This window comes from Carettochelys insculpta, chromosome 12 (assembly GCF_033958435.1).
Source record: "Carettochelys insculpta isolate YL-2023 chromosome 12, ASM3395843v1, whole genome shotgun sequence".
NCBI lineage: Eukaryota > Metazoa > Chordata > Testudines > Carettochelyidae > Carettochelys > Carettochelys insculpta.
The window spans coordinates 30985064-31011594 of NC_134148.1; the positions used below are offsets into that span (position 1 = coordinate 30985064).

Here is a 26531-nt window from a genome sequence, read left to right on the forward strand (position 1 = left end):
GCTGCCAGCACCAGCTCCCCCTCCCAGCTAGTGACCTGGGCTGCCTTTGGCCCCACAGGGCCCCAAAGCTTGGGGCCTGAGGCAGCTCTGCCTGCTGGGTGCTGGCCCGTTGTCCCTCAACCCTCTGTCTCCTTCGTATCTCCCTACATATCACCCATGTTCAATTTGCATATAAGCTGTAATAAACGGAATACTCAGACAGAGGGAAGAGAAGGTATAGGTGAAAGACACCTGCCATGCCAAGGGGCTTGATGTCTACTTGCTCTCTTTATATAAGGGTCACTCTCTAGGTATGCCATTTCAAAGTATGACTGAACTATACAAATGAGAGGCAAACCACCCCAAGTTCTCTTCCCCTATCTGCTACTCTGGAACCTAAGAAGACAAAAAAATCTAGCTCTTTGACCCCGGGAAGAATCCTGACCTGCAGGTTAGTCAGTAAGGTTCTTGGAAGGATATTGTAAGAATTTTACCTTGAACCAAGCCTTGTTTGTAAAGTTTAGTATGGTACCTTTATTCTTACAAACATTTCTTATTTAATTCCGTAATACTTATACTCTTAACTTGTACTCACTATCTCTTTGTAGTTAAATAAACTTGTTTTTGTTCTTTAATCTAATTAAGCTAGTATTGTGAAGAATGTAGATAACGCCTAGTTAAGCTAAAAATTACTACATATTGCTCCTTTACAGCTGTGGTTCTCAAACTTTTGTGATATTGACCTCTTTCTCACAGGAACCCTCTAAGTGAAACCCCCTTTATAAATTAAAATCACATTCATATACATTTAGAAGCATTATAAAAGCTGGAAGCAAAGCAGGATGTTGGGTGGAGGCTGACAGTTCACAACCTGCCCCTCACAGCTATGCAACACCCTTAGAGGTACCAACCCCCAGTTTGAGAACCTCTGCTTTATAGGGACAACAGACCTTTGTTATCTCAGTTGCCAGGAGAAGACAGTGCATTTGGGATAGAAGGGGAGGAAATTCCGGGATTGGGTATGTCTTGGGGTTACAGTGCATATGGTAACCAAGGCTGCTGGAAACCAGAGGGTAGCTGGTATTTGTTGATGGGCTGTTGCAATCAGAATGGCTGGCTAATGGGTGTGGCCTGCATGCTCTTTGGCTGTTTGTGAGGTGCCCAGATTAAGAGCCACAACAACAAAGCTTTGTGTGGTTCTCCTGGAGGAAGGACAGGGATGATGCAGCCTCTCGCTACGCTGGGTTGCACCACGAAATGTCATACAACGGTGATAAAGACCGCAGTATTCATGCAGAAACCTGGGTCCCAATAGGCAATCCAGAGACTGAATACCCCAGCTGATGGGCACTGAGACTGGGCACCTGGGGCAGTACCAAGCCTGGATGGGGTTTGCCCTATAACGCCATGCCTAGCCCAGCCAGATGCACTTCAGAGTCTGCTTGCAACACGTCATGGTAGGAATGCAGGAGGACTAGGATGGGCACTGCACCCTGGGCAGGAAGGTATAGGCAAAGGGGGTGCCTGGCATGCGTGGGGGGCAGGGCTGTCTCTGCAGGGATGCAGTCAGGGGGTGCCCTGCCAAAGGGGAGTGCAGCCAACTGAGCTACCTCTAGAGAGTACCCTGGGGGGAGGAAGGTCTGGGAGAGCTCTGCCTGCTGGGGATGGCGCCCATTTGGCATCTCGCCCAGCTGGGGTGGTTGCCATGGTGACCGGCGGGGCTGGCCCAACCCTCGCAGGCAGCTCCGCAGAGCCCTTTGATCTCCCCAGCCCCGCGGTGACTCCTCCGGCCGCCAGGGGCCGCTCTCCGTGCCGCCGGCGGCTGGCGCGGCTCTCTGCCTGCCGCCACGCGCCGGAAGCGCTGCCGGGCCGGCGCGGTACCCTCTTGCCTTCGTCACCAAGGCTGAGGCGTTGTTCGCAGCGGTGCGTTGGCGGAAAGATGGCGGCGGCCATGGAGTGAGCGGAGGGCGGAGGCGTCGGGACCCCGCTGCGGCTCGGAGAGGTGAGGAGACGCGCGATGCCCACTAGCTTCCCCGGCTCCTGCCGCCTTGGAGGGCCGGCAAGCTGCAGCCTCTCTGCCGCCCCCCTCCCCCCCCCCGGTCCTGGGCGCCTCCCACCCCCGGGCCCTGACATGGGACCCCTCTCAGCAGGTCTGTCCGGAGCGCCCCCCTCTGGGGTCTTAGCTGCGTTACTATCGCGGCGGCCCTGCAGGGCCTCCTGAGGGTGAGTGGGGACCTACGCAGTATTGTGAAACGGGGGCCCCTGTGCCGAACCACAGCCCTGAGAGGAGTGTGCGAGTGGGGTGGGGTGTGGGAGGGTGAGTGAGTGAGTGAAAGAGATTTAAAGATCTGAATTTATAATCTTCAGCAACACACTAATATTTTTAAAGCCAATTTTTTACTAAGGTCCTGTGACTGACATAGTAAAACTGACACTATAACACTTGTTAACTGGCTTCCTTACAACGTGAATGACTTTTTCACACGTTCAGTGGTCTGCTGTTAGGCCTGTTTTAGAAGGCGTTTTCACTTTTAATTCAACTAGCTCATCTCTGGAGGGAGACTCACCAGGCAGTGTCACATAAGGAGGATAGGAAGAGGTGGATTGGTGGATGTTAAGACCCAGTGGTGCCCCAAATTTTTGGGTGACTTTTGTAGTTTAGTTTTTTTTGCATATGGGTAAAGGTTGTCTTATGTCCACAGGAAACCCCCTGCCATTTCCCCCACATGCCTGTTGTGGTATAGATTCTGCTGTTCCCTGTCCAGTCCAGTGACCTGTTTGTTTCCTTCCCTCCCAAGGGACGATGAAGTGATGGATCATGATGCTCCGACTATCAGGCCCCGCAGAATCCAGAACCAAAATGTCATCCACCGCCTGGAGCGCAGAAGGATCACCTCCGGTAAAGCTGGCACCCACTGGCACCAGGTCCGGGTCTTCCACCAGAATGTCTTCCCCAACTTCACTGTGGTCAATGTTGAGAAGCCGCCCTGCTTCCTGCGCAAGTTCTCCCCTGATGGACGCTACTTCATCGCCTTCTCCTCAGACCAGACCTCCTTGGAGATCTATGAGTACCAGGGGTGCCAGGCAGCAGAGGATCTCCTGCAGGGCTATGAGGGAGAGATCTTGGCTAATGGCAATGACCAAAGATCTATCAACATCCGTGGGCGACTCTTTGAACGTTTCTTTGTCTTGCTGCATATCACCAGCGTAGCCTCCAATGGTGAACACTTGAACCGCGAGTGCAGTTTGTTCACAGATGACTGTCGCTATGTGATTGTTGGCTCTGCTGCCTATCTGCCTGAAGAACCTCACCCTCCGTTTTTTGAGGTTTATCGCAACAGTGAGTCAGTGACTCCTAATCCCAGGTCCCCTTTGGAGGACTATTCTCTGCATATCATTGATCTTCACACAGGTAGACTGTGTGACACAAGAACATTCAAATGTGACAAAGTCATCTTGTCTCACAACCAGGGCCTATATTTGTACAAAAATATCTTGGCTATTCTTTCTGTGCAGCAGCAGACTATTCATGTTTTTCAGGTGACGCCTGAGGGTACATTCATTGACGTACGGACGATTGGCCGCTTTTGCTACGAGGACGATCTCTTGACCCTGTCGGCTGTCTATCCAGAAGTGCAACGGGACACTCAGACAGGGATGGCAAATCCATACAAAGAGCCCTTCATAAATTCTTTGAAACACCGACTGTTGGTGTACCTGTGGAGGAGGGCAGAGCAGGATGGGAGTGCAATGGCAAAAAGGAGGTTTTTCCAATACTTTGATCAGTTGAGGCAGCTGCGCATGTGGAAGATGCAGCTGTTGGATGAGAGCCATCTGTTTATTAAATACACCAGTGAAGATGTGGTCACGTTGCGGGTGACAGACCCTTCACAGGTAGGGCCTGTCCTCTTGAGGGGCAGATCATTGCTTTGTTGAAATTATTCTCATGTAGGATATTGTATGCTACATTTCTGGTCGAAATGCTGATTTGGGTCCTTGAGGGATGGGTAGAAATATGCTTTTAGGACTGCCACAATATATAATTTGGCTCTTGTGTGAAGCCTCTGATATTTTTGGATGGTATTTAATAAGATTCCCCCCCTTACTCACAATGTCCAGACTTAACAGGAGTAAGACCAATGTGGTTATCCAGTTTTATCTTCCAGCAAATGCAGGAGCCTAGACTCTTTTTGTTTATAGTTTGGTGATCGGGATCAGGGGCCTATTATGCCTGGCATTGTACAAGTACAGGCTAAAAACAGTCTCCGATTAAGATTGTAAATTTCTCAGTGACAGAATTTCCACCTCCCTTCAGAGATTGTTGCACAGCTTAATAGAACTCATTATTGGTACTTGTTCTATAAAACTAATTCTGAATGTTTCTTCTAATTATATTTAATTGCAACCTAGTGGTATCATGCTATGTATTGTAACTTTTTTCCATCTTTCTTATGTATACGTTTCAGTTACCTGCAGTGAGTCATCCAGTCATTGCCCAGTCCTGTATTTGATGTCTTACACAAACTATACAATTAGTTTTAAAAATTAGTTTATGATCTCAATCCCTCCAGCCTAATGATTATTTTGTTCCTTTTTCCCATTCTCACTGGTTTCTTTCTAGTGAAGTGGTGCCCAGACCTAAGCAGTGCTTCAGAGGCAGTCATGCCAAAATAATATAAAGGATTGTTAACTTTGCTACTTGGTGGCCTAAGGACTCTGCATGTTCCACCCCAACTGACCCTTTTTTCTTGCCATATTATATTGCATAGTTGGATTTCCAAGCCATTACTGTTTTCCAGACACTTATCTCTCATTATGTATGTTTCGAGTATTTTTCAGCTGTAAGAGCTGGCTTTTTTCCAACCCGAATTTCACTTTTTCTATTTGCAGTTCTAATCTCTCAAGCCTCTTAGTGTCTTTCTTTCCTGGAAGGTATTTTCAACTCCCAATTATTCCTGGGAGAATGCTGCACCAAATATTTAAAAATTCTGCAAACAATATTTTAAAATTCTGTATGTTTTATTTGTCAAAATAATAATCATGCTAGTTTCAATTATTTTAGTAATTTATTTCCAAATATCTTTCAGTAAGTGTACTGAAAAAAAATCAGGAAATGTTTTTTGACAAATGGATTCCTTAGTAGCATTATAAGTTCAGAACTTGGAAGGCTAAAGTGCAAAATACAATACATTTCTGGATTATACTTTAAATGTATTGGCTGCACGCATCTGAAGCAGTGCAAAGGCTCCCCTTTGGGGAGTTGCGGGTAACAGAAAAACTGAGGGAGAGGGAAGTAATTGCTGGGAAGGAGCCTGAGAGTGAGCCTGGAGCATTGTTTGAAGTGGGTGGGAGAAATCTGAAACAGGTTTGTTTATTTTTTGTTGGGGGTGGGGCTAATTGTTAGGGAGTTGGTGAGCCTCCCCCATACAGACTGTGGCTGAACCCTTGCTTCTCCCATTAATTCAAGGCACGTCTGCACCTGTTCTTGTGTGTCCCTGTGCCCCACTCCCCGTTCAGTCAGACATATCTGCAAATGTCCCCAGTAGCCCTATACTGCTACTCCTCTCTGGCCCCATGTGGCCCTGCACCCTCACTCATCCAGGCATAGTAGCCCTTATTGCCATGTGTTCCTGCACATTCTTCTCACCTGTGGTCTTGCACCCCCCAGTCCACTGCAGCTCAGTGTAGTCACCACATAAATCCCTGCATCTTTCTCCTTACTAGCTATTACGAACTCCAGATTGTGAGAACCCTGCTCCCCAACAGTCCCATGTGCCCTGCTCTTTTTGTCCCCCCGCAACCCCTGCCTTCTTACCTGGCCCCACATCTGCTCCCTCCCATGCCATGGGTGGTTGACCTGGCCCATAAGTCACCTTCCTTGTCTTTTGATACCATATCAGCCACTGGTGGGCAAAAAATGCAATTGTAGCATGATGCTCATATGGCCTCCCTTCACCTCCCCATCAGTATCAATTATTTTTCAGGAGAAAAAAATGTATCCTCTGGTGTCTCTAACTCATATATTGTTTACTTTTCCCTCCAGGTCAGTAATGAGGTTAAATTATGTCCGCTCTAATGCCAATCTCTGTGTGAGACATCTCTCCCTGCACTCCATAATACGATACGATATTTATTATTGCCTTTTTTTCCCTAGAGATCTTCAGTTTTCAATCCGTGTGCGATTGGTTTGAGGCTACTTTGTTTTTAATCTACTTAATTCCTTTCATCTGCTTATTTTACAATTCTATTAAAATTGTCTGGCAAGAACCCTTTCTAAACTTGTAGTGCTGTTTGTTGTTCACTGTTCAGTTTTTTCCTGCAAGTTTAGTGACTCTCTTGTTGTTGCCCTCAATATTGGTTCCTTTGTTTTTCTAGGGCTAACCATTGGAATGAAGGGATGGTAGCTGTCTGCTTTGAAGCTTTTTTTCTTTGTTACTTCTCCCATTGTGCACATACATTAGTCTGCTGTAGAGTCACAAAGAATGGTAGATTGTGTGCACTGTTTATTGTTGTAAAGTCATTGAGGACTGAGATGCTTTTGTAAAGCAGCATTGAAATATTTGTTTACCAAATACACCAAACAACATGGATATAGTGAAGATATTGGGGCCCACGTTATTGCTCATGGAGTATTGTGTTCTATCAGTAGCCAATAATACTGTAAGCCTTCCTGATTAGGTGAATGCAACCATTTCTCTTAGATGTGGACTTTGACAGGTGTTTGTGACCATTCACTGCAATGCTTTTGTCAGAGTTGCCTCCCTACTCTGACGCTTTTGAGGGCAGAAAGTGGCGGGGGTGGGGGCAGCAAAAACCTTAAAAATACCTTGGATCTATAGGATCTGCTTAAAAAAAGCTCCCCAAGGTCAAGGATCACCTGACCCTGGGAAACAGCTGCCACCACCCAAGTGAGAGAACCCTTCTTTAAAACCCAGGAAGACACACTTGGGATGTCTCCCTTTAGGGTAACCCCAACCTCTTAGGAGAGAGCTTGGAAACAAAGAGCTGTAATCTGATAGCTGACCGTTCAGTCGAAGGCATGAATATACACAGGTTCTTCTCTAGGACTCAGGAATCAAATCATTGCCTTAAAAAACATAATTTATTCACGAAACAAGAGATGGAAAAATACCAAGAAATTACCTGAATATACCTAGTTTCTGGATGTAATAACTCACAATATTCCAGGTGCAGCACAGAGAATTACCTTCCTGGGTTTCAGTTTAGAAGTTACAGAGTACAGGGGAAAGAATCAAATCATTAGCCAGCCTGAGAAGTTCTTCAGTTTCAAAATAACCATAAGCTGATCACATCTAATTAGACATTTCTTTTCTACTTACGTATCCATGCTCTGATTGTGGTGTGGCCGGGATATTTACTGGATTCATCCTCATTTTCAGTCTCTCTGCTCCAGCCACACACCCAACAACACCCCCTTGCCCTGTTGTAGTTGTTCTCAGTTCAAAAGAATTTCTCTTCCTTCCATTGGCTTACCTGATCATCCCCCTCAGAGAGATGCCTCTGAAGGTTAACCCTTTACCAGCATTCATTCATGACAGCTCTCTAGACTGCTTCCATTTGAAGACTTCTTAAATTTCACAGCTAATGCAGATTGTGGCTGGCTCGAAGCTTCACAGGCTGGCAGTAGACTACATTAGTTCTTCAGGAGATGCACTTAGCATCCCATTGGTTTTTGGGCTCTGTTCCAGATATTGACTTTGATCTCCGAAGCTCTGTGTAAGTTCAGGCTACGTGATCAGCTGAAACATTCAAGGTAACTGGCTAACAGGTTTGGGATTTAAGCACCTGTGGCAAGCTGTTCTGTGCATAGGGCTCTCAGTTGTGGAAAGCCTTTCCCTTTCCTCTGATTTGAGGGGGCCAGTGCTTGCTGATAATTAAGCCCACCTCATATCCTAGGTTTTGCATGAGGAGAGTTTGGGTGGGTTGGTATTTAGGATATTGGGAATTTGGTACATTGAAAAATAAAAGTTAGTTTTAATTTTTATTATAATTCATGAAAAGGTTATCTTTACAATGCTGTACATGAAGCCTGAGGTTTGATAAACACGTATAGATTTAAACAAACAAAAAGTAGTACAAAGGAAAACAAAAATGGTCATGTTTTAGATCTACCAACATGGCCACAAGGTCCCTTCTGCCATTTCCACTGCTCAAGGATGGTTTCTATGGCAGCCGTAAGAGGGTTCTATATTTAGTGAAAATTCTGTTCTTCCCTCTGCATTTTAATATAAACTTTCCTTTGTTCGATTATGCAGTGAGGCCTAAAATTATGATACAGTTTAATATCTGATAGTGATGGAGCGAGAGCCATTTTGGTCTGTATTCTATCAAAACAAAAGCAGTCAAATAGCACTTTCAAGACTAACAAAATGATTTATTAGGTGATGAGCTTTTGTGGGACAGACCCACTTTTTCAGACCACTTCTCAAAAGTGAGTCTGTCCCACGAAAGCTCATCACCTAATAAATCATTTTGTTAATCTTGAAAGTGCTACTTGACTGCTTTTTTTTGTTTTGATAGAATATCTAAGTCTGATCTCTTTTTTTTCCCTGCTTTCATTGGGATCTGAGCCTTACATTGGCAGTAATGTGGACTAGATGATTTAGTAGGTTCTAGCACAAGTAGTGAGAACCTATACTGAAAGTGCAGAAGATGAATTATTTCTTCATATGGATCTAGATATGAAGTGTTGACTGTTAGCTATGTCTTTACCTAACATAGTCCAAGTATAGAATAACATCCTACACTGGAACAAGTGGCTCTAAAATGTAAGTTGAGAAAAAGTTTTTCCAAATTAGCACAGTCCATAGATGCACAATTGCAGTAAATCTAGTGCTCCCTGTAAAAGAAATACCTTCCAATTGTAATTTTGCAATTTTTAAAGTGGTAAATATTTGTACAGGTTTGAATTGAGGGTAGTCAAATCCTTCTCCTTCCCTATGCACTTCAACCCTATGGCCCAGAAAGAATTTTTTTTTCCAGGAGGTGGTGATTTAGCTAATATTTCAGGTGGTTGGGAGTAATATGTGGCTATTTGTTAGCCATCCATTTACCCTCATTTTCTGAATAGTCTAAGTACCCTGTGTTAGTAACAGTTTTCGTGAGAGAGAAAAGTGGGTAGCATGAACCATCTTCTCCAAAACTAACTCAGCTCTGTAGCGAGCCATGGGCTTGGTGTAGTGATAATCTATAAACTCCATCTTCTTTTGAGAGACTCATCTAAGTTCTTCCCACATTCTTCTCCCCGTCCAGGGAGAAGTCTTGAGATGTGTCTGCAACTGGGCATTTTTTGTGAAACTAGGCCAGACTTGCATTATGGGTATATCAAAGTGGAGTCCATAGGTTGGGAATATATTCAGGCCTTCCCAAGTATCTAATATAAATGGAAATCCTAAGGTCTGAGTTCATCAGGATTTACAAAGGTGCTACTCTGTCACTTTGTGTTATTCGCAGTCACGCATGTGTCTGGTATCTGGGATTGCAAGTTAGTGCCTGTATCAACTGAGTAACCTTATCTAAGGAAGGATTTACTGCAGAAGTGTCTGAGTCATGTTTTGGATTTACAGTTGCAAAGGCATCTGGAAGTTCTTGGATGTGAGTGTCAGTATTAAAAATAAATAGTTACTGTCTTCCAGGCTTTCATTTGTATACCAGCATAGTACCTCAAGGGCAAAAGCTCTTGCAGGCAATGTTGGAACACAATGCACTAAAAATATCTCCTCTCTGCATGTTGGAAATATTAAGAGGGGGAAGACAATAAATGCCAACAACAACAACAACATCCCCCCCCACAAAAAAAAAAAAACGCTTTCAGCTCTTCACATTCAGGAAATGCATTTGTTGCCAGCCAGCACCTGGTTTAAAATCATTTCCCCAGCAGGAAAGAAAATTAAGTCTGCCACTCTAAAAAGCATTTTATATTTGGTGGGAAGTGAGGAAGAGAAAACAGAAATATTGACATTCAATTTGACGTGAAAAATGGAAAGCATATTAAGTTCCCTTTATAAATAATTGCACTGTGGTGAATAGGTTGGATAATCTGGTGTTCTTTGAGGTATTTGAATAGCATAGTGAATTTGTATAGTGAATGTGAGATTCTCCTACATTACAGGGTGATTGTAAGTCATTTTTATGTGTTTATTGTATGTATGGAGGGAGGGATTCCCAACTAACATAGACCCTGTATTGTCTCTTTTCACTCTGCTGGAAAAAGCAATAACTCTGCTACTCTTCGCAGCCTTCATTCTTCGTCGTGTACAACATGGTGACCACAGAGGTTATTGCTGTGTTCGAGAACACTTCAGATGAGCTACTGGAGCTCTTTGAGAACTTCTGTGACCTCTTCAGGAATGCCACCCTACACAGTGAGGCCGTCCAGTTTCCCTGCTCAGCTTCCAGTAACAACTTTGCCAGACAGATCCAGCGCCGGTGAGCCATTCGGAGCATGTGTTATACCATATAGGTACATGCTCACACTGCCAGCCCAAGGCCAGTATCAAGTAGCTGTGGCAACCTTGAGAAACCTATCTCATTAGTGACTGTCTGTTGTTTGGGTCCATTCTGAACATGGCACATCTCAGCACAGCCTGAAGGTTCTGAAATCTGCTGAACACACAAGGCTGTGCAGAGTGTGCTTGTATTTTACAGTCAGTGTCTTGTTTGGCCTTCCATGCAAATGATAGACCTACGTTAGAAAGTATACAGGGATAATCTAAGCACCCAGCCCAAGGGGAAAGATTTCTGAGGGAAGACCACTGACAGCACACCTTGTGCTGTGATTTTTTTTTTCCTGAATAGCTGAAGCCCAAAGCAAGGATTGGTTAAACTAGAAATGTCACCACATTTCGGATTTATTTTGTCAGACAGGTTTCTCCAAATGTAATATGTATAAAGCTGTGCTTGTGGCATTTTCTACGAGTTCAGCAAAAAATATGGTGTTCCTTTTTTCAGTTGGACCCTCCTTTCGAGTGTGAGGGTTTAACTGATTAGTCTAGTGTCAGTGAAAGTGGAGTGAGATATAAACGTAAACAAGTCTTCTAAAATTCTTTTAAATAGACAGAGGTAATGTTTCTAAAATGAGTTCCTAGGAATATGTGGTGATCCAGAGCCCCTTGTACTTCCCACATCTTACTTAACTTTAGCCTAACTATATAGTGACCATTTCTGCCATTGCAAGTGAATCTCCTCAGCCTACTGCCTGGCAGTCAGAGCCAATGGGGCATCTTATGGGGTGATATGGTGCTTTTTAAATAAGTAAACATGACGAGCCCTTGCCCTCAGCATTTACAATCCGTTGCAAACTGTTCTTGATAAATGGCCCTTATAGTGCTGGTCTTATAAAGGTTGGATCACACCAGCAGAAAGATCAAATTTTGCTCACTAACTCGTGGTAAAAAAAACAAACAAAACACTCCAGATAAATCTTTTCACAGGATGGAACTTTTCAGACTGTGTTGCGCTAAACAGCTGCAGGCTTCTCTTCAAGGTTCTTCTACTAGTTTCTTCCCTTTATGCAATCAAAACATAATGGCTGCAGAGAGATGGATTTCCAAGTCATCCTTCAACCTCAGGAATTTAGCTGTTACTGTACACCCTTTGGGCTTCACTTACAATGTTTACAATCCTTGCGGTAAAGCTCGATTGATTGATAAGATGCTAATCCATCTCTCCCCATTTCTGATCCTTTATTTTTCCTGTACTGCAGAGCAGCTGTAGCCCAGATCTTATGGAATGGCAAGTTCCTATCCACTTGTCAGTTCCAAAACAGAATAGGAGCACTGATTGTGAAGCTGGCAAAAGGTCAGCAGAATTGAGAAGGATGATGTACACTCATTCCTCGTTTAATGAGTACTCTACTTACAAGTATTCACTAAAACGAGGGATGCATATACTTACCACTGGTCATTATCCGAGTGAACTTCCCCCCACTCATACGAGCCGGCTGTGGGGTCCCTGGCTGGTGCGTGGGGAGACCTGCGGCTGGAGCCGAGCCGGCCGTGGGGTCCCTGGCTGGGGCATGGGAAGATCCTCAGTCCTGCCCAGCCCGATCCCAACCCTCCCTCTGTAGCGACTCCCTGCGCATCCCCTCCTGCCCTCACCCCGCCCCTCCCTGTCCCAACATTTCCCCAGCCCACAGCTCCCTGCGCATCCCCCTCCCGCCACCAGCTCACTCCTAACATCCACCCCATCCCCTTCTGAACCTCCCTGCTCGCTGTACCCGCCCTCCCCCACCAGGTACCTCTGCTGCAGCCGGGAGGAACAAGCCACCACCTTGTCCACAGGTTCCCCCTGCAGGTTTTAACCCTCCCTCCCATTCATGGTCCTAAACTGCCCCCACCTTTAACCCTCTCCATCCCCTACCCCCAGACCAAGGTTCACTTATCTTTCCAAAGCAGCGCCACCTGCTGCCTCTCCTTCAAGGAGTTTGGAGCACTAGGAGCCAATCAGACACGTTTACGTGTATTTTAACGGTAATTTAATGCCCCTCTTACGAGTTTTTGCCTACGAGCAGGAAGTTGGGAACCAATTGTGCTCGTATAGCGAAGGATGAGTGTGTTAGATGAAGTATAATTTCTGAGGTTAGTATTGTCAGTTTTTAAACTGCTGCTATTTTTATTTCTGTTGTTTCTGGCCTTTTCAAACACTAATGTACCTACGTTATGCCTGTGTGCTTTGCAAATAAAATCTGTCCCTTTGTCTGTTCCAGGTTTAAGGACACTATTGTGAATGCAAAGTATGGAGGGCACACAGAGGCTGTGCGTAGGCTGCTGGGTCAGCTCCCAATCAGCGCTCAGTCTTACAGCGGCAGCCCCTACCTTGACCTCTCCCTCTTCAGTTATGATGACAAGTGGGTGTCAGTCATGGAACGGCCAAAGACATGTGGGGATCATCCCATCAGGTATGAAGAAGAGTCAGAAAATTACACATGGCTGGGACTGAATGTGTGTTTCTCAGAAAGGTACATGTGTGTTAGCTGTGTCTCAGACTGTCATGTACATATAGGGTGTTTGCCTTTTCCTCACTGTCCCATTTGATCAAAGTAGTGGCTGAATTATTCTAGAAGACCAATAAATTGGGGAGCTCTGCCTTTCCTCTCTTATGGACGGTATCTCTTTTACGTATGCACATTTACATTTATCTTTTCCAAAATTGGAGCTGAAGCACATTGGCTATGTTGGGAGGCAGAAATAGGTAGTGAAACTTGAACTGCCTCTAATAAGAACACTCAAATTCTCCCTCTTCTCAGATTCCATCCTTTTAATAGAATCATAGGTCTGGAAGGGAGGTCTAAAGGTCCTCTAGTCAAGTCTCCTACACTCTTGGCAGGACCAAGTATTAGCTAGACCAGGAATGGGCAACCAGGAATAATAGGTGGGCCATATAAGTGGCCCTCCTTCACCTCAGTGGGCTGCAGCAACCTGTGGCCCATTGGGGGTCCAGCTGTGACCGTGTGTCCCCCTGTATGCATCCTCCCCCACATTTCTTGCACACCAGAGCCCCATACTCATCTGCTCTTCCCCCTCCCTGCCAGTACTTTTGGAGCATATGAATTGCCTGATTCACACATTATCCCCACTCCAGCTGTTTGCAACATTTGAGCTCTGGGAAGAAGTGGGGATGAGTGCTCTCAAAAAGTGCTGGGAGGGAGGCTTAGCAAGTGTGAGGCTCCCATGTCCTGATGCGTGAGAGGTGCATGGGCGAGGGAGCCAGCCTGGGGACTTGAAGGTTGCCTCCCACTGATCTAGACCATTCCTGACAGGTGGTTGTCTAACTCTTAAAAAATTTCCCATGATGGAGAGTCCCCACCCTCCCTAGGCAACTTATTCCAGTGTTTGCCTAGCCTGATTATTAGGAAGCATTTCCTAATGTGCAACCTAAACCTCTCTTGCTGCAATTTTGCTATGTGACAGGCAACATGTTGTGGGAGCAATATATGAGTCTGCTTTACTGGGTAAAGTAAATGCTCATTTTGGGAGTTGGGGCTGGCTAGCACTCATACAGGTCTGTTTTATTGAAATACCTTTAAGTCCTGTGACTACAATGGATGGTGTAAGATGCAACCTATGGCATTGTCAACAGTGGTTTGACCGTCTCCATAGATACTGTGTTGGCTGTAATGTGACTTAGAAAGCAAAGTCATCTTTCACTATGAACTTGGTAAGCTATAATGCATAGAACACTTGCACAGCAGAAGCTTCAGTCAGATCTAATGGCCATTCTACTTATTTATGTCTGTGCCTTAGTGGTAGTTGGCATGTGCCCAACATTCTGTAGAGGGCATGCACAAATTGTTTCTGTTTATTGGGCACAGCAATAGATTTCAAGAATAGCTGTTTGGAATCTGGCACTTCCCCACCGGATTTGAAATGTCTGGAAGATCTTACTTTGGGTCTAAATATGTTGACTGTCCCAAGGTAGAATCTTAGTGCTTGAAGAATGAAATAAATCCTACATTTTTTAAGAGCATCCAAGAGTTAATATTGTGCTCTGTGAGTGCCCTACCATCAATGTTTTCATCTGTCCAGAGAGATGGGAAACAGGTCATAACTATCAACTTTACTGCGGTCTGTAGTATTCCCTCCTGCATCATGCACACTAGCCTGCCTAAGAGTTTGAAATGTCACCATTCATATACAGATAATTCCCAAATCATAGCTATCTAATTTATTTCCTGTGTATGGTTTGGTTTGATCTCAAACTCTGTGCTATTTACAGAGAGAGAGCTGCCTCTTTTCCTGTCACTGTACTTGAAGTTGAGGTCTTACTGAGTGGTGGTTGTCTGCATCCACCAACATTTGTGCAGCTCTACAGACAAAAAGGAACAGGACTGCAGACATTTGCTGTGGTCACGTCTTCTGTAGTAAACAAAGCAAACTGTCTTCTCCTCTCTTCTCTGAGTAGACGGGCCGCTTTGTGCTTTAGAAGACTAGATTATAAGATGCCAGAGTCAATCAGACCTTGCACAGGGGTTTGGAACTGTGTGTGTGTGGGGGGGCTCCTGCTTCTCTACTGCCTGCTTGTGGTATACAGGGCAGTTCAGTAGCAAAAGTAACCTTTAACAGCTGGAAAACTGCTGCCGTTTTTCTCTCACACAAGACAGTGATTAATGAGATACAACAGCCACCCATCATGCAGAAAATGGTTTTGAAGTAAAGATATTTTAGCTTTATTTTCTGATTATTGGTAATGTAGAATTTACAGTGACGGTTCCATGCCCCCGGTTTTGGCACAAAGGCCATCAGCAGCCCAAGGTACCATTAATCTCTGTTTTATTTACTGTGTGTGTCACATGGTTTGAGGTGTCATGGCTTTGTCTACACTTAGTCAGAGATTGACGCTGCAGGGATTGATCTGGGCATGATTTAGCAGGTGTAGTAGGGACATGCTAAATCAATCACTCATTGCTCTTCTGTTGACCTCTGTACTCCAGAGGATCTTGACTAAGGGAAGCCAATGGGAGAGTTTCTCCCATCAACCTCCCACTGCGGGACCAGTGCCACAATTCAGCTTAAAGTCCATTGACTCTGGCTGTGCTATTCGTAGAGTGGAATTTGTGTATTGTGAGTCGACTTTCTTCCTGGGGTAGGCCTGCCCATAGTTGTGTTCTGCACAAACTCAGCACACACTTGTACTTCTGTTAGCTGATTTCCTCCCTCTTCTTGGTTTTACTCTCTCTCTTTCCTTGGAAGGCTGCACCAGTCCCCTCTCTCAGCTGCTGGAGTGGCTATCTTCCTGCCTCATGGCCTATTTGCTGATGGAATGGGTTTAGGGCTTTTCTGTCGGCATGTGTTTACGAGAGGCTTGGCAGCAAATTCACCACAGGGAGCTACAAACCCTGTGGGACAGATGCACGGGCTGCCAAATCCTTAGCATTGTAACTTCTAGCTTACAGAACTAAAGCTCGAAAATCCAGAGAGCTAATAAGGAGCCTTCCGAAAGAAGTGGTTGCAGATAAATTTACCATTCTTGTACAATTTGAAAAGCCTGGTCTTGTTTTTATTGACAAAGGTCTTGTATTTCAGTGCCTAGTTTCGCCACAGAGTGAGAGTCCATGGAAATGGCCTCTGATTGCAGAGCACTTTTAAAATACCAAACTGAGCACATCTTTGAGATTACCTGAGATTACAGGGAATTCATCCTGAGTGCATTAAATTACCTTGAATTATGGAGAAAGAAGTGTGGCCTACGGGCTGCTCCAGTTAGCAACTGACGCCCCATGTTCCTAGTTCTGAGTAGGAGGGAGCTTTTTGGAAAGCCAACTATGAAGATTGTAGTGCTTTTCCTTAGTTCTTATATGTAATTGTCAGGCAGGTTGCTTGGCACTTTCGTTCTGGTGAGGAGAGAGATTGGAGAGGAGAATAGCACACTAGAAAAATGGGAGGAATTTAGCAAGCTGCATCATCAAAACCTGGAGGGTTTCAGATATTGAAAGAATCTATCTGGAGCTATTGCTGCCAGTCCAAGACCTGTGAATGTATCAGGCTTGCAGGTGGTGTCGGGAAGAATGTGTTCTGATACAAAAAACAGTGGTGAGCTGAAACCAGAAGCAAATGCAAACAGCCAAAATATTCAAGGCAGGATGGAAATGGAGGCAGATGGGGACACAATGACCATCAGAAGTTTCTGCTCAGAAAAGGTCATAATTGTTGAGCTAATTTCCAGGACAGGGCTGCTGGGTTCTTGTAGTAACAGGTGACCATTTGGTTTCCAAATTATCTGAAAACCCCACCAAAGCAGTAGATAGACAGAGAAGTTGCAGAGATCCCTATGTTCTCCTAGGCATGAAGAAGTGCAGCTTGAAACAGCATCACCCTTGAGTATGAAGAGGAAACAACTAACAAAGGGAGGGCAAGGCAGAACCCCCTTCAAAGTCAGCCAAAACTGCTCTGCACATGGGCCATAAAGTCATGGAAGAGCACTGCCTACTTATCTGAACCACCTCACAGAGCACTCCAGGTTTGGGGAGCAAGGGATCGTTCTGAGTCTCAGAGGTAGATCTCTGTATGATGGTACATTGGCCAATTATTTCCCTTTCCAGATTACCCACATTTGCTATGATTACTGCATCTGGCCATTAAGCAACTTTCTCCTAGACCAGTGGTTCCCAACCATTTTGAGACAGGGACCCATCTTGACAATGCACTTTGTGACCCAAAGCAATTCAAAACCGGGGGTTGGGGCATGGGGAGGAGTTCTCCCCTGGGAAGAATGCACCCTCCATGCCCCCCAGCTTAAAGCCGTCTCAGCTAGGGTGCCAGATTTTTAGAAAACTTGTGTGGAACAGGCAGCCCTACCCGTGGGGTCCCCAGCCAGGGCTGTCTGTCCCCCATAAAATTCCAAAAACCTGGGCGGGGGCAGGGACCCTGGCAGCCTTAGAGCTGGGAACCAGCTGGGGTGCAGAGCCCTAGCCGGCAGCCTCCACCACTGCCCCTCTGTCACCAGGCTTAAGCCTCTCTCAGCTCCCCCCGTCCCCTTACTTACCTCACACAAGTTCTGCATGCTGCTGCTGCTCCCTACTGCTCCTTCACTGGGCCCCTGCACGTCCTCTGTGCAGCTTCCCGCAGCCCTCCTACTCCCTTCCCCAACCTGCAGCGCAAGCAATTCCCCGCCCTGCCATGCTGCAATGGGACTCAGTTCAGTTGGTTTAATGGCCAGATCTCTCCTGCTGGCTGTTAAACTGAGTTTCATTTCAAGCAGCAGGGCAGGGACTGGAGGAGTGAGTTGTGGCAGAACTGCAAATGGCTCCTTAAGAGCCACATGCAGCTTCGAGCTGCCCAGTCTGCAACCCTTACCAAAGTTAATCACGACCTGTAGGCTGGGAATCCCTGTCCTAGACTATTGCAATGCAAACTGTCATTGGAAATCTGCAAGTGACTGTGAAGTCTGGCTTGAGTAGTGTAGTCTGTGGTTTAAGGCACTCTAGAGGCAAATCATCTCTGGTAGCTCTCTTGCCACTTCTGAATGGGGACACATAGAGGGAAAGTGGGGAGGTTAGGAGTAGCCAAGTCAAACAGCAGCCATGTAACGTTGTGCAGTCTCTTTGGTAGGTCAGGACAAAGATTTCATTCTCACAACTGGAGAGCAAAGGCTATTGTTTGAAAGTTACTAGAAAGAATGGGTCTGTTTTCTCATTTGCTCGTGTGTAACTCTCATTATGACTATGGGAGATGTTTGCGTCAGTGGAATGATAGGGAGCCAGTGTGTATTGTGTAGCGATAAAACTTTTCCTTTTTAGCTGTGGGTCCAGCAAACGGAACCCACAAAAGTGAAATCCAGCCTTTTGCAAGAGGCTTCTCTGGCGTGTGTCACTAAAAGACGTTAGTGTTAAAATTTAAAAGTGTCTACCCAGGAAGTGTCTTTCCCTGTGTGACCTTCTATCATTTATATTGCTTGGTCAATGCTACTTCTTGGCCAGGGCAGACTGAGCATGTCGCAGCATCTTGCCAGCAAGCCTTTGGGTAAATATGAGGGAAGGAATAAGAGGTAGTCATCAATGGGACCTGATCCTTTTCATGCAGAGTCCAAGATGGCAAAACCAGTGAGCAGAATAGATATAACCAACATTCTCTGTTTCTCTTCCATATAGATTTTATGCCCGGGATTCTGGCCTCCTGAAGTTTGAAATCCAAGCAGGACTCTTGGGTCGACCCATCAATCACACAGTACGACGCCTGGTTGCATTCACCTTCCACCCCTTTGAGCCCTTCGCTATCTCAGTGCAACGGACAAATGCAGAATATGTTGTTAATTTCCACATGAGGCACAGCTGTACATAGGACAATATTGTGCTGAGGCAGCTGCTGCCTAATGGACACACCAAAGTCAGACACTCATGCCTTCTTGGAAACCAAACCATTGCTCACATAAGACCTGGAAGCCCTATGCAGCCAGCATTCTTTCCCTGGGCTTGCAGCTGACACAAGCCATTGAAAGGGAAATCCCATTGTTCTTCTCAAGAAGCCACCTTGATTGATTAATCTTGTGATAATTTCTTTGCTATAGGTACCATTCAGTTCATACTGCCAAAACCTCTTATTTAATTAAACCCTTTCTTTTCCCCACAAGGATTGGTGAACAAAAAGTAGCTGAGAGTCATTTTCTTCCAAACAGTGACTCCTTTCCTCTTGCTTTGTCTGTTTTGCAATAGCAAAGACAGAATTCTCCACATATACCAAATGTTCCCTTCTGTACCAGTGCCCTTTTACCTATTCAAGACAAGTAGTCCATCTTACAAAGAGGGTAGAAGCCATGCTGGTGGGTTTTAATTTGAACCTTCACTGTTACAGTGAAATGAAACTCGCTTTTGTTGTGATTCACACCATACACTCAAGCCATGCCAATATGCAGGGCAGTGGGGAGAAAGGTTTCTGTTATAGTAGGGCAATCTAGTTGTTAGAGCAGATCACTGGAATCAGAGGATGTGGTTTTTGTTCCTGACTTATGCAAGTCACTTAATTTTTGTGCCTTAGTTTCCAACTGTAAAATGAGGACAAGACTGAGCTACCTTCTGTAAAGCACTTTGAGCTCCTCATGAAAGGTGGTAGGTATCAACGGAGGGGAACTAGGAGAGCTGACTGCATGCCTAACGTGTGAGCTGATGACTAGGATAGGAAGATTGGTAGCTAGAAGTGGGAATGCTTGAGAGGGGCTTGGAACGTGATACCAGATTTCTCCATGGTACCTCAGTTAGGGAGAAGAGCTGTATGCACCAGGAATGTCCCCCCAGTGGTATGTCATCCTCTTCCCTCATCTTGCTTCTGCTCACTGGGTGGTAAAGAGTCTCTGGTGCATACCAGGTGCATGAATGTGGAGAATGACTTGTGGCGTGCATCCATGTCTTTCCCATGGCTTCAGGAGATGCTCAGACTGTAAGGTTATAGTCAGCAGGGAAGAACAGGATTAGACCTGAAGCTGATTCCAGGGTGTCTTTCTGCATGTTTGTTTGAGGCTAGACATTGTGCTTGCCATTTTCCTGCAGCTAGAGGACAGCTTTGTTGGATTTTGCACTGGGTTCAGGGGAGATGTAGATTCATTTATTGCTGGGAGCTTGTAGTTAAGGTCTGACTTTGACTTAACGTGGCCCACCCTCTCCTGCTTCACACCCTATTCTCAGGCAATGTCTACACTACAAGATAAATTTGTATTTACAGCAGTAAGCTCGATATTACAACATCACTGTCTTCACTTTAAATACCATTGGCTTGGTTTAGGGAGCGCTAATATTGATATCATAACCTCATTGAAACCAGCTGGGTGTAGCATCAAATTTGAATTTAAAAGTCCAAATGAAGCCCTGTGTGGAAGCACCCTGTCTTAAAATTGAGCTCATTAGCCTCCATTGGTGTCCCATGTGTATCCCACAATGCCCCACAGTACTTTGCTGTGGCCACTTCCACTCTGCTGCTCTCCAGCTGCACAGAAATTAGGTAACAGGAAGCTCGCAAATTTGAATTCAGCACCAGGAAGCCCATGGCTGTGGGTCATCCTTGTATGAAGGCTGAGAAACTTCTTTCTTTGATATCAGCGCTGTGAGTGCATCTACCCATTCAAAATAGCCTCAACATGAAGTTAATGGTTCTATCTTTATCTCTGCAAGCTGAGCACTTGGGTGGTTTTTTTTTTCTTTCTCCCACTACTCGCTCCAGCCCCTGCCCCGTTGCACCACGTGGCAGCTGGGGTGTTGGGACAGGAAATGTCATGCATCATGGAAGAGAGGCTGAGAAACTTCTTCTCTGTGGTTTACATTTGTGGAGGGGCCCCCCTGCCTCCCTCAGAAGTGCCATGCAGTCAGGGTCTTTCCCACGCCCAACCAGAGCATGTGGCTAGCCCCTGACCCAATAAAAGGACATGCCTGCTGTTCAGTGCAGATCATGCTGCCAGGGAGCAATATGTCCTGGATGGTGCAATGAGGGCACCGAGGGGTGTGGCTGGGGAGACCATTTCAACTGGCTCTGCAGCCAGGGTCCTCACACCCTCCACACAAAAAGATATACAGGGAACAATTTCAACTGCCCATCATCCTCCAGTCCACCCAACCTCACCTCCCCATGGGATGTGGCGTTCAGCATCCTGACAGTTGGCACTGGCACCCCCACCAGAGCACCATTGCTTGTTGAAATTTGGTGAGCCCCAACCCCTGTGTTGGACAACTCTGCATAGCGTAAGGGGAAGCCAAAAATCTTTTCCCTAACCTTTTTTATTGTCTTTCTTCAAGCTTTGTCCCCCTTAACACAGGGAAGAGAGGGTGGAGGGTCAGTTGTGAAGACACAGACACCTTGCTGCACTGTAAGCCCATTGCACACACATGCTGCTTTTTGTAAAATTTTTGCTATTTCAGTTATGAATAGAGATTTCAGTCCAATCCCATTTTGGAAGCCCAATATCTTTTTCCTAGCCCCCTTAATACAGGGAAGAGTAGGTGGAGGGCCAGTTGAGAAGACCCAGAGTGCTGGGTGATCCCAGGACATAGAAGCTGTGTAATGGACTGGGAAGCCAAAAACCTTGCCTCAAAAAATCTTTTTTCAAAACCTTTACTGTTCTTCTCTTTCTTCAAGGTTTGCATTGTTCCTGAATTATTTTCAGGGATCATATGTAATCAAGGGATGGGGGACAGTGGCTGGAGGGCCAGTTGAGAAGACTCAGACACCTGCTGCTTATTGTAAAATCTTTGATAATTCAGTTATAGCTACAGTTATAAAAAAACAATTCAGTTGTAGAAGCAGGCGATTTCAGTTAATATGGTATCTTTGTTGATGCCCACTTTTCTTTCCTTTCTCCTGGCAAAAATGGCCTTTTGCTTTCGGTGGGAGAGGAATGAGGGCAGTGCAATGTGGGAAGATTACATCAGATACCCCCAACCACTGGCGGGGCATTTTTTTCCCATGCTGCACTAGTGAAAATACCCAGAATGCTACGGGGCTGAGGGAACTGTGGATAGGTTCCCACAATGCACTGCTGCAGCAAGCAATGTTTGGCGATTGAGTGCAGCAGCAATAAGTTGATTTTTGTGGGGAGCATGTGGGGAGGTGAGGGTACCTCAGTTTGAATTTATAAAACACAGCATTACAAAGTTGATTTTAATAAATCAGAATTTGTCTCATAGTGTAGACATAGCCTCCGTGAGAACTGGGCCAGGGGTGCTAGTGGATGGCTCCATGGGATTGAAGCACAACTAACTGGGTGTGTTACTGTAAGTTTGAAGCAGGTTTGACTTCTACATTGAAATGTCTGCAAAATGAGCTGCTGGCCTAGAATCTGGAAGATGTACATCTAAATGCCTCTGAGTGTGAGCTGGCTCAGGCTTTAAAGTGCTGACTTTCCCTTGATCTGAAGATCACTTCATTGTTGGCTGCAGTTGTACTACCAGGTAACACATGACCTTTCTTGAAACCTGTGGATCCTACATGTATGCGTGTTGCTAGGGCACGTTGTCAGCTTAGGCAACACAGGATAGATGAAAGGTGCTGCATTGACCCTGGAAAGCTCTCTTCTCTGCACATGATGGGCTGTGACAGGTCCATGAAGGTGCTGCACTCAAAGGAAAGCTCTTTAGATTGAAAGCCCATTCACACCTTCATGTGTGCCTGCTGAAGATACCAGAAACAGCCAGTTGTGGCCACTTGTCTACCGAGAAAGTCCTGAGGTCACAAGCTCATCTGACACGCCACTGAATAGCCACCACACAATCTTATTTTTGTCACTATTGCCCTGGACAGGCTTCACATCCCACCCCAGATTCCTTGAGCCACCCTGATGTTTACTGCCTTCAGTCTCATTCTTTTCCTCTACTTTTGTTCCCCTCCTTTCATACAAACATAACCCATCTCAGCCCTGACCAAAGCAAATTTTACATAAGGATCTCCAAGCGCTCTTACAAAAGCAAGCAAGCATTGCTGCCATTTTAATGGATATTCGGATTAAATGATTTAAATGAACCTGTGTAAATTGACTATAGAATGGACATCCAGTTCTACCCAGGAGCTCATCTGCATTTATGCAGGATTCCGGAGAGCTTTCAGAGCCTGGTTATGGAAAATGTAATCCTAGGGGAAGAATAGATATTTCTTTGTCTTCTTTCCTAGGGTGCTTGCTGATGGGAAGTTTCTCAGGGCTGTTACAAATGACTTCAGGTTGGAGGCCACTTGCTGGGGGAGGTGTCAGGACATGCATACAGTAGTGCCTCATTCCTCTCCAGCCCTGAACACTATTTCATGGTCTTAGAATCTTTCACCTACAATCTCTTTCTCAAACTCTCTCTATTAGAGCTCCAAGCAGGGAGTCTTCGCACATTGTCTCCTGCTTGAGAAAACGCACTGTAGCAGATGGATAACTGAGTTATCTGCTTCCTCTCTCTTGTACTCTCTCGTTCACCATAAGTTCACCTTCATTACCCTTTTCCATTGTTTATGTATCCTTCTGTCTTGCCCAAAGTTCTCAACAGTTCCCATTAACTCCTTGATGCCACAAGCTGGCATTTCCACATGCTGGTACTCTAGATGGGATGGACTAGTGTTTGCAAGAATATCTGTTTTGTGTTGATATTGTTTCCCTTAAGTGGTATAAGTAAAAACCATCTTCCCTGGTCTGCCATCAATTTGTGTAACAACGGGTGAGTCCCTTCCCCTCCCCCTGCCTCAGTTTCCTTCCCTGTAAATGGATTCAGCAACGTAAACTCACTTCTGCAATGCACTTTTGCTTCTGTGGCGGAAAAGTACAAGATGAGTGCTAAATATGGTCTTAATGTGCTTCTGGAGGAATAGATTGATGGTTATGACAAGTATGAACTGCTGTGGGGCAGCACTGGTGATCCTGGGGCCATGGCTGCTATATTTTATATCTCCAATGAAGAGTTAATGTTACCAACAGGAGTGTACTCAAAAGAAAAGCCTGTCTCATTCTCATACTTGAAATTGTGATTTTTTTATTTAAGACACATGAAGTAGGGGGGAAAAGAGGAGCAGTGTATCTTTTCTACTTACTATTTTTGCTAGGTTAGGATGAGAACTTGTTAACAACACAAGAGAAATACCAGAATAAACAAAAACTTGTTTTAAGTGTCTGACTTGTATCCTCTTTCCAAGATCTCCCAGCAGACCTCAGTGGTAACTTAAATCCTTTCATAAAAAAAAAGCAGTGTTTGTCTTGAGGAGTTATGACTTCTATGTGTAAATATGTCTGCATAAAGTCTACTCAAAGTAATTCATTGTGCTGAAATTTCATCTTAGAGTGGGTTACATGCTGCTGCAGGCTCATCTGCACGGACAAAGCTGTGCGCTAAAGGCAAAACTGGCATGCACTTCTCCTGTTTTCGTTTTCAAGTTGCCAGCCCTACCTGTGGACACAGACTTTTTTCATTGGCTGGTCCCTAGGGCCTCCTATGGCAGGCGTGGCCAACCAGTTAGAGAGTAAGAGCCAAAATAGCTGTGAATAGAGTACAAAGAGCCATGTATTACATAGTTATTTTACCTAGCTAGATAAAAATAAGTATATGGTATGTGGCTCAATGCCATACCCTTCCCCCCAGAGCCAGGCACTCTCAACCCCCCTGAGATTGGGCACTCTAACCCAATCCCCCTCCCCTCCTCCAGATCCAGGCAGCTCCAGCTGCTCCACTCAAATCCAATGCCCTCCCCCTCCCTCAGAGCCAAGTCCCCCCAGCCCCTGCCTGCTCTAACCCAATCCAACTTCCCTCCCCCAGAGCCAGGCACCTCCACTCTCCCCCACCCACTGCTCTAAGCCAATACCCATTATGCCTGGGACTCAATGGAGCCGCCACCACATGCTTCTCCCTTGAGGCGCTGGAGAGCGTGTGCAGCGTGGCAGTGAGCAGTCCAGGCACATGGCTCTGAGCAGGAGCTGCGTTTCATTGATCAAAGAGCTGAATGCCATGTTAGCCACGCCATCCTATGGCTATTCACTCCTTTCCCTGAGCCAAAGTGAGCGGCTTTGCAGGACTTGTCACACTGTCTAGCGTGGGTCAAAAATACTGGTGGGGTTTGTTTGGATGTATTTATTTTTTTACTGCGTGGTCCTCCCAGAGGGAATGTGCCTAGGCAGAGCTTGAACAGTGGCTGCTAACATGCAAATTGGTCCTAGCTGAGGGTCCCTCAGCCTTGGATTTCTCACTGATCTGCTGCCCTGGGAACTCGATAGCAATGCTGTGTGTGCACCTCCACACTCAGTCTCAAGCATGAGAGCACCAGAGGGGTCAATGACTTTACTTCCTGCGCCCTTTCCCTCTTTTGTGTCTGGTTCTTTATTCCCAGTTTCTCTTGAGCTTTGTGTGAGAGTGACCCCACAGAAACCCTTTGGCACTGAACACTCCTCGGTTCAGTTCTGAACTAACTGGCAGAAAAACTCATGCCCTTGGTTAACAATGGATCTGCTTCACCCTTTCTGTGACTTCAGCCATCTTTGATCTGGCAGACAATCAAAATAAGATTGGGTCGGCCGCGTGAGGATTCCATACAACTGTATTAAGTGATGAGCTCAAGGAGTCTTCGTGGGCTTAAAAATGCAGCCAGTTCTATACCTGTATGTTCACCTAAAGATAGATGTCTTCTCAATACACCTTTCAGTTAACCTTCAAGCACTGACTCTTTCCTCCATTTGTACCCTGTTCCTTGGCTTTGGCTCCCTTGCAGTCCCAGAGTAATTACAATAGCTTCCATTTGTTCACATGTTATCCAGTGTATCTGGTAAGCTTGTTTAGAATTTTTCTGACACGGGGGGGAAGAAACAAGTTTGGGACTTTGCAATATTTTTAAATCCTTCCTGTCTCTTGTATCAGATCCTTCTGTGGGAACCATTTCACTCTGGGGGAAAGGCGAAGCAATCACTGAGACCTAGTGAAACCCAGACTGCTCCTGCTAAACATTTTTGTTTTTAATTCAGAAGAGTGAACATAGAAAAAGTTTTGTGATCAATAAATCATGTTCTAAGTGTGATGGTCGTGTGTTCTTGTTACTCATGCAGAGTTAAGATCCAGGTTGTTCATTTGTTCTTGTACCTTTCTGTCTCCCGGGCATCATGTTAAAGGTTGTTTTCTTGTTGAAGTAATTGTGAGAAATGTTTGGCTAAAAGAAGGAAATGGGGCAAGGAAGACCGCTACAAACTTCAGTGCTGCAGAAATGTGTGCTCTGGTGAGTTGTACAAAGTGAACTCTTATTGAGGTAAGAAATCTGCATGACCACCCAGCTGTGGTGGCTGCTTTGTGAAGTAACTCCAAAACTACCGCTACGTTTTGGATGGGAGTCTGTCTTTTCCAGTGCTCAACTTTAGTTGGCATGCCGGAAAATGAGCTCTGCCTTTGATCAGAGAAATATTGGTATGAACGCGCTGAATTGTATGTGGGTTTTTCTTATGTGATGAGTTAAACACACAGGCTTTACGACTCTAGCACCCAGAAAACAATGAGATGTGTGGGTAACTAGCAGCACAGCAGTAGATTTGTAGGGTGCTGTACATATGACGAAGGGCTAGTGAGTTCTAACAGAGCTGTACGGCACCTACTTACACTCATTTGGAGGCTG

General features: G+C 45.4%; 1 protein-coding gene across 1 annotated transcript; it reads left to right on the plus strand.

The window, feature by feature from the left end:
- The first annotated feature begins 1848 nt into the window (after window positions 1–1848).
- Window positions 1849–24052, plus strand: DET1 (DET1 partner of COP1 E3 ubiquitin ligase). Its single transcript, XM_075007082.1, has 5 exons — window positions 1849–1981; window positions 2778–3873; window positions 10238–10428; window positions 12707–12898; window positions 18587–24052. The coding sequence occupies exons 2-5, from the start codon at window positions 2791–2793 to the stop codon at window positions 18774–18776; spliced, it is 1656 nt and encodes a 551-aa protein (XP_074863183.1). The 5' UTR covers window positions 1849–1981; window positions 2778–2790; the 3' UTR covers window positions 18777–24052.
- Window positions 24053–26531: the final 2479 nt, after the last annotated feature.

Bases quoted from the DNA above. Each gene is read 5' to 3' on its own strand.
- DET1 (XM_075007082.1), top strand. From the start codon at position 2,791: ATGGATCATGATGCTCCGACTATCAGGCCCCGCAGAATCCAGAACCAA. The intron at 10,429-12,706 runs GTGAGCCATTCG...TGTCTGTTCCAG, and splicing joins GCCAGACAGATCCAGCGCCG to GTTTAAGGACACTATTGTGA. The intron at 12,899-18,586 runs GTATGAAGAAGA...TCTTCCATATAG, and splicing joins TGTGGGGATCATCCCATCAG to ATTTTATGCCCGGGATTCTG.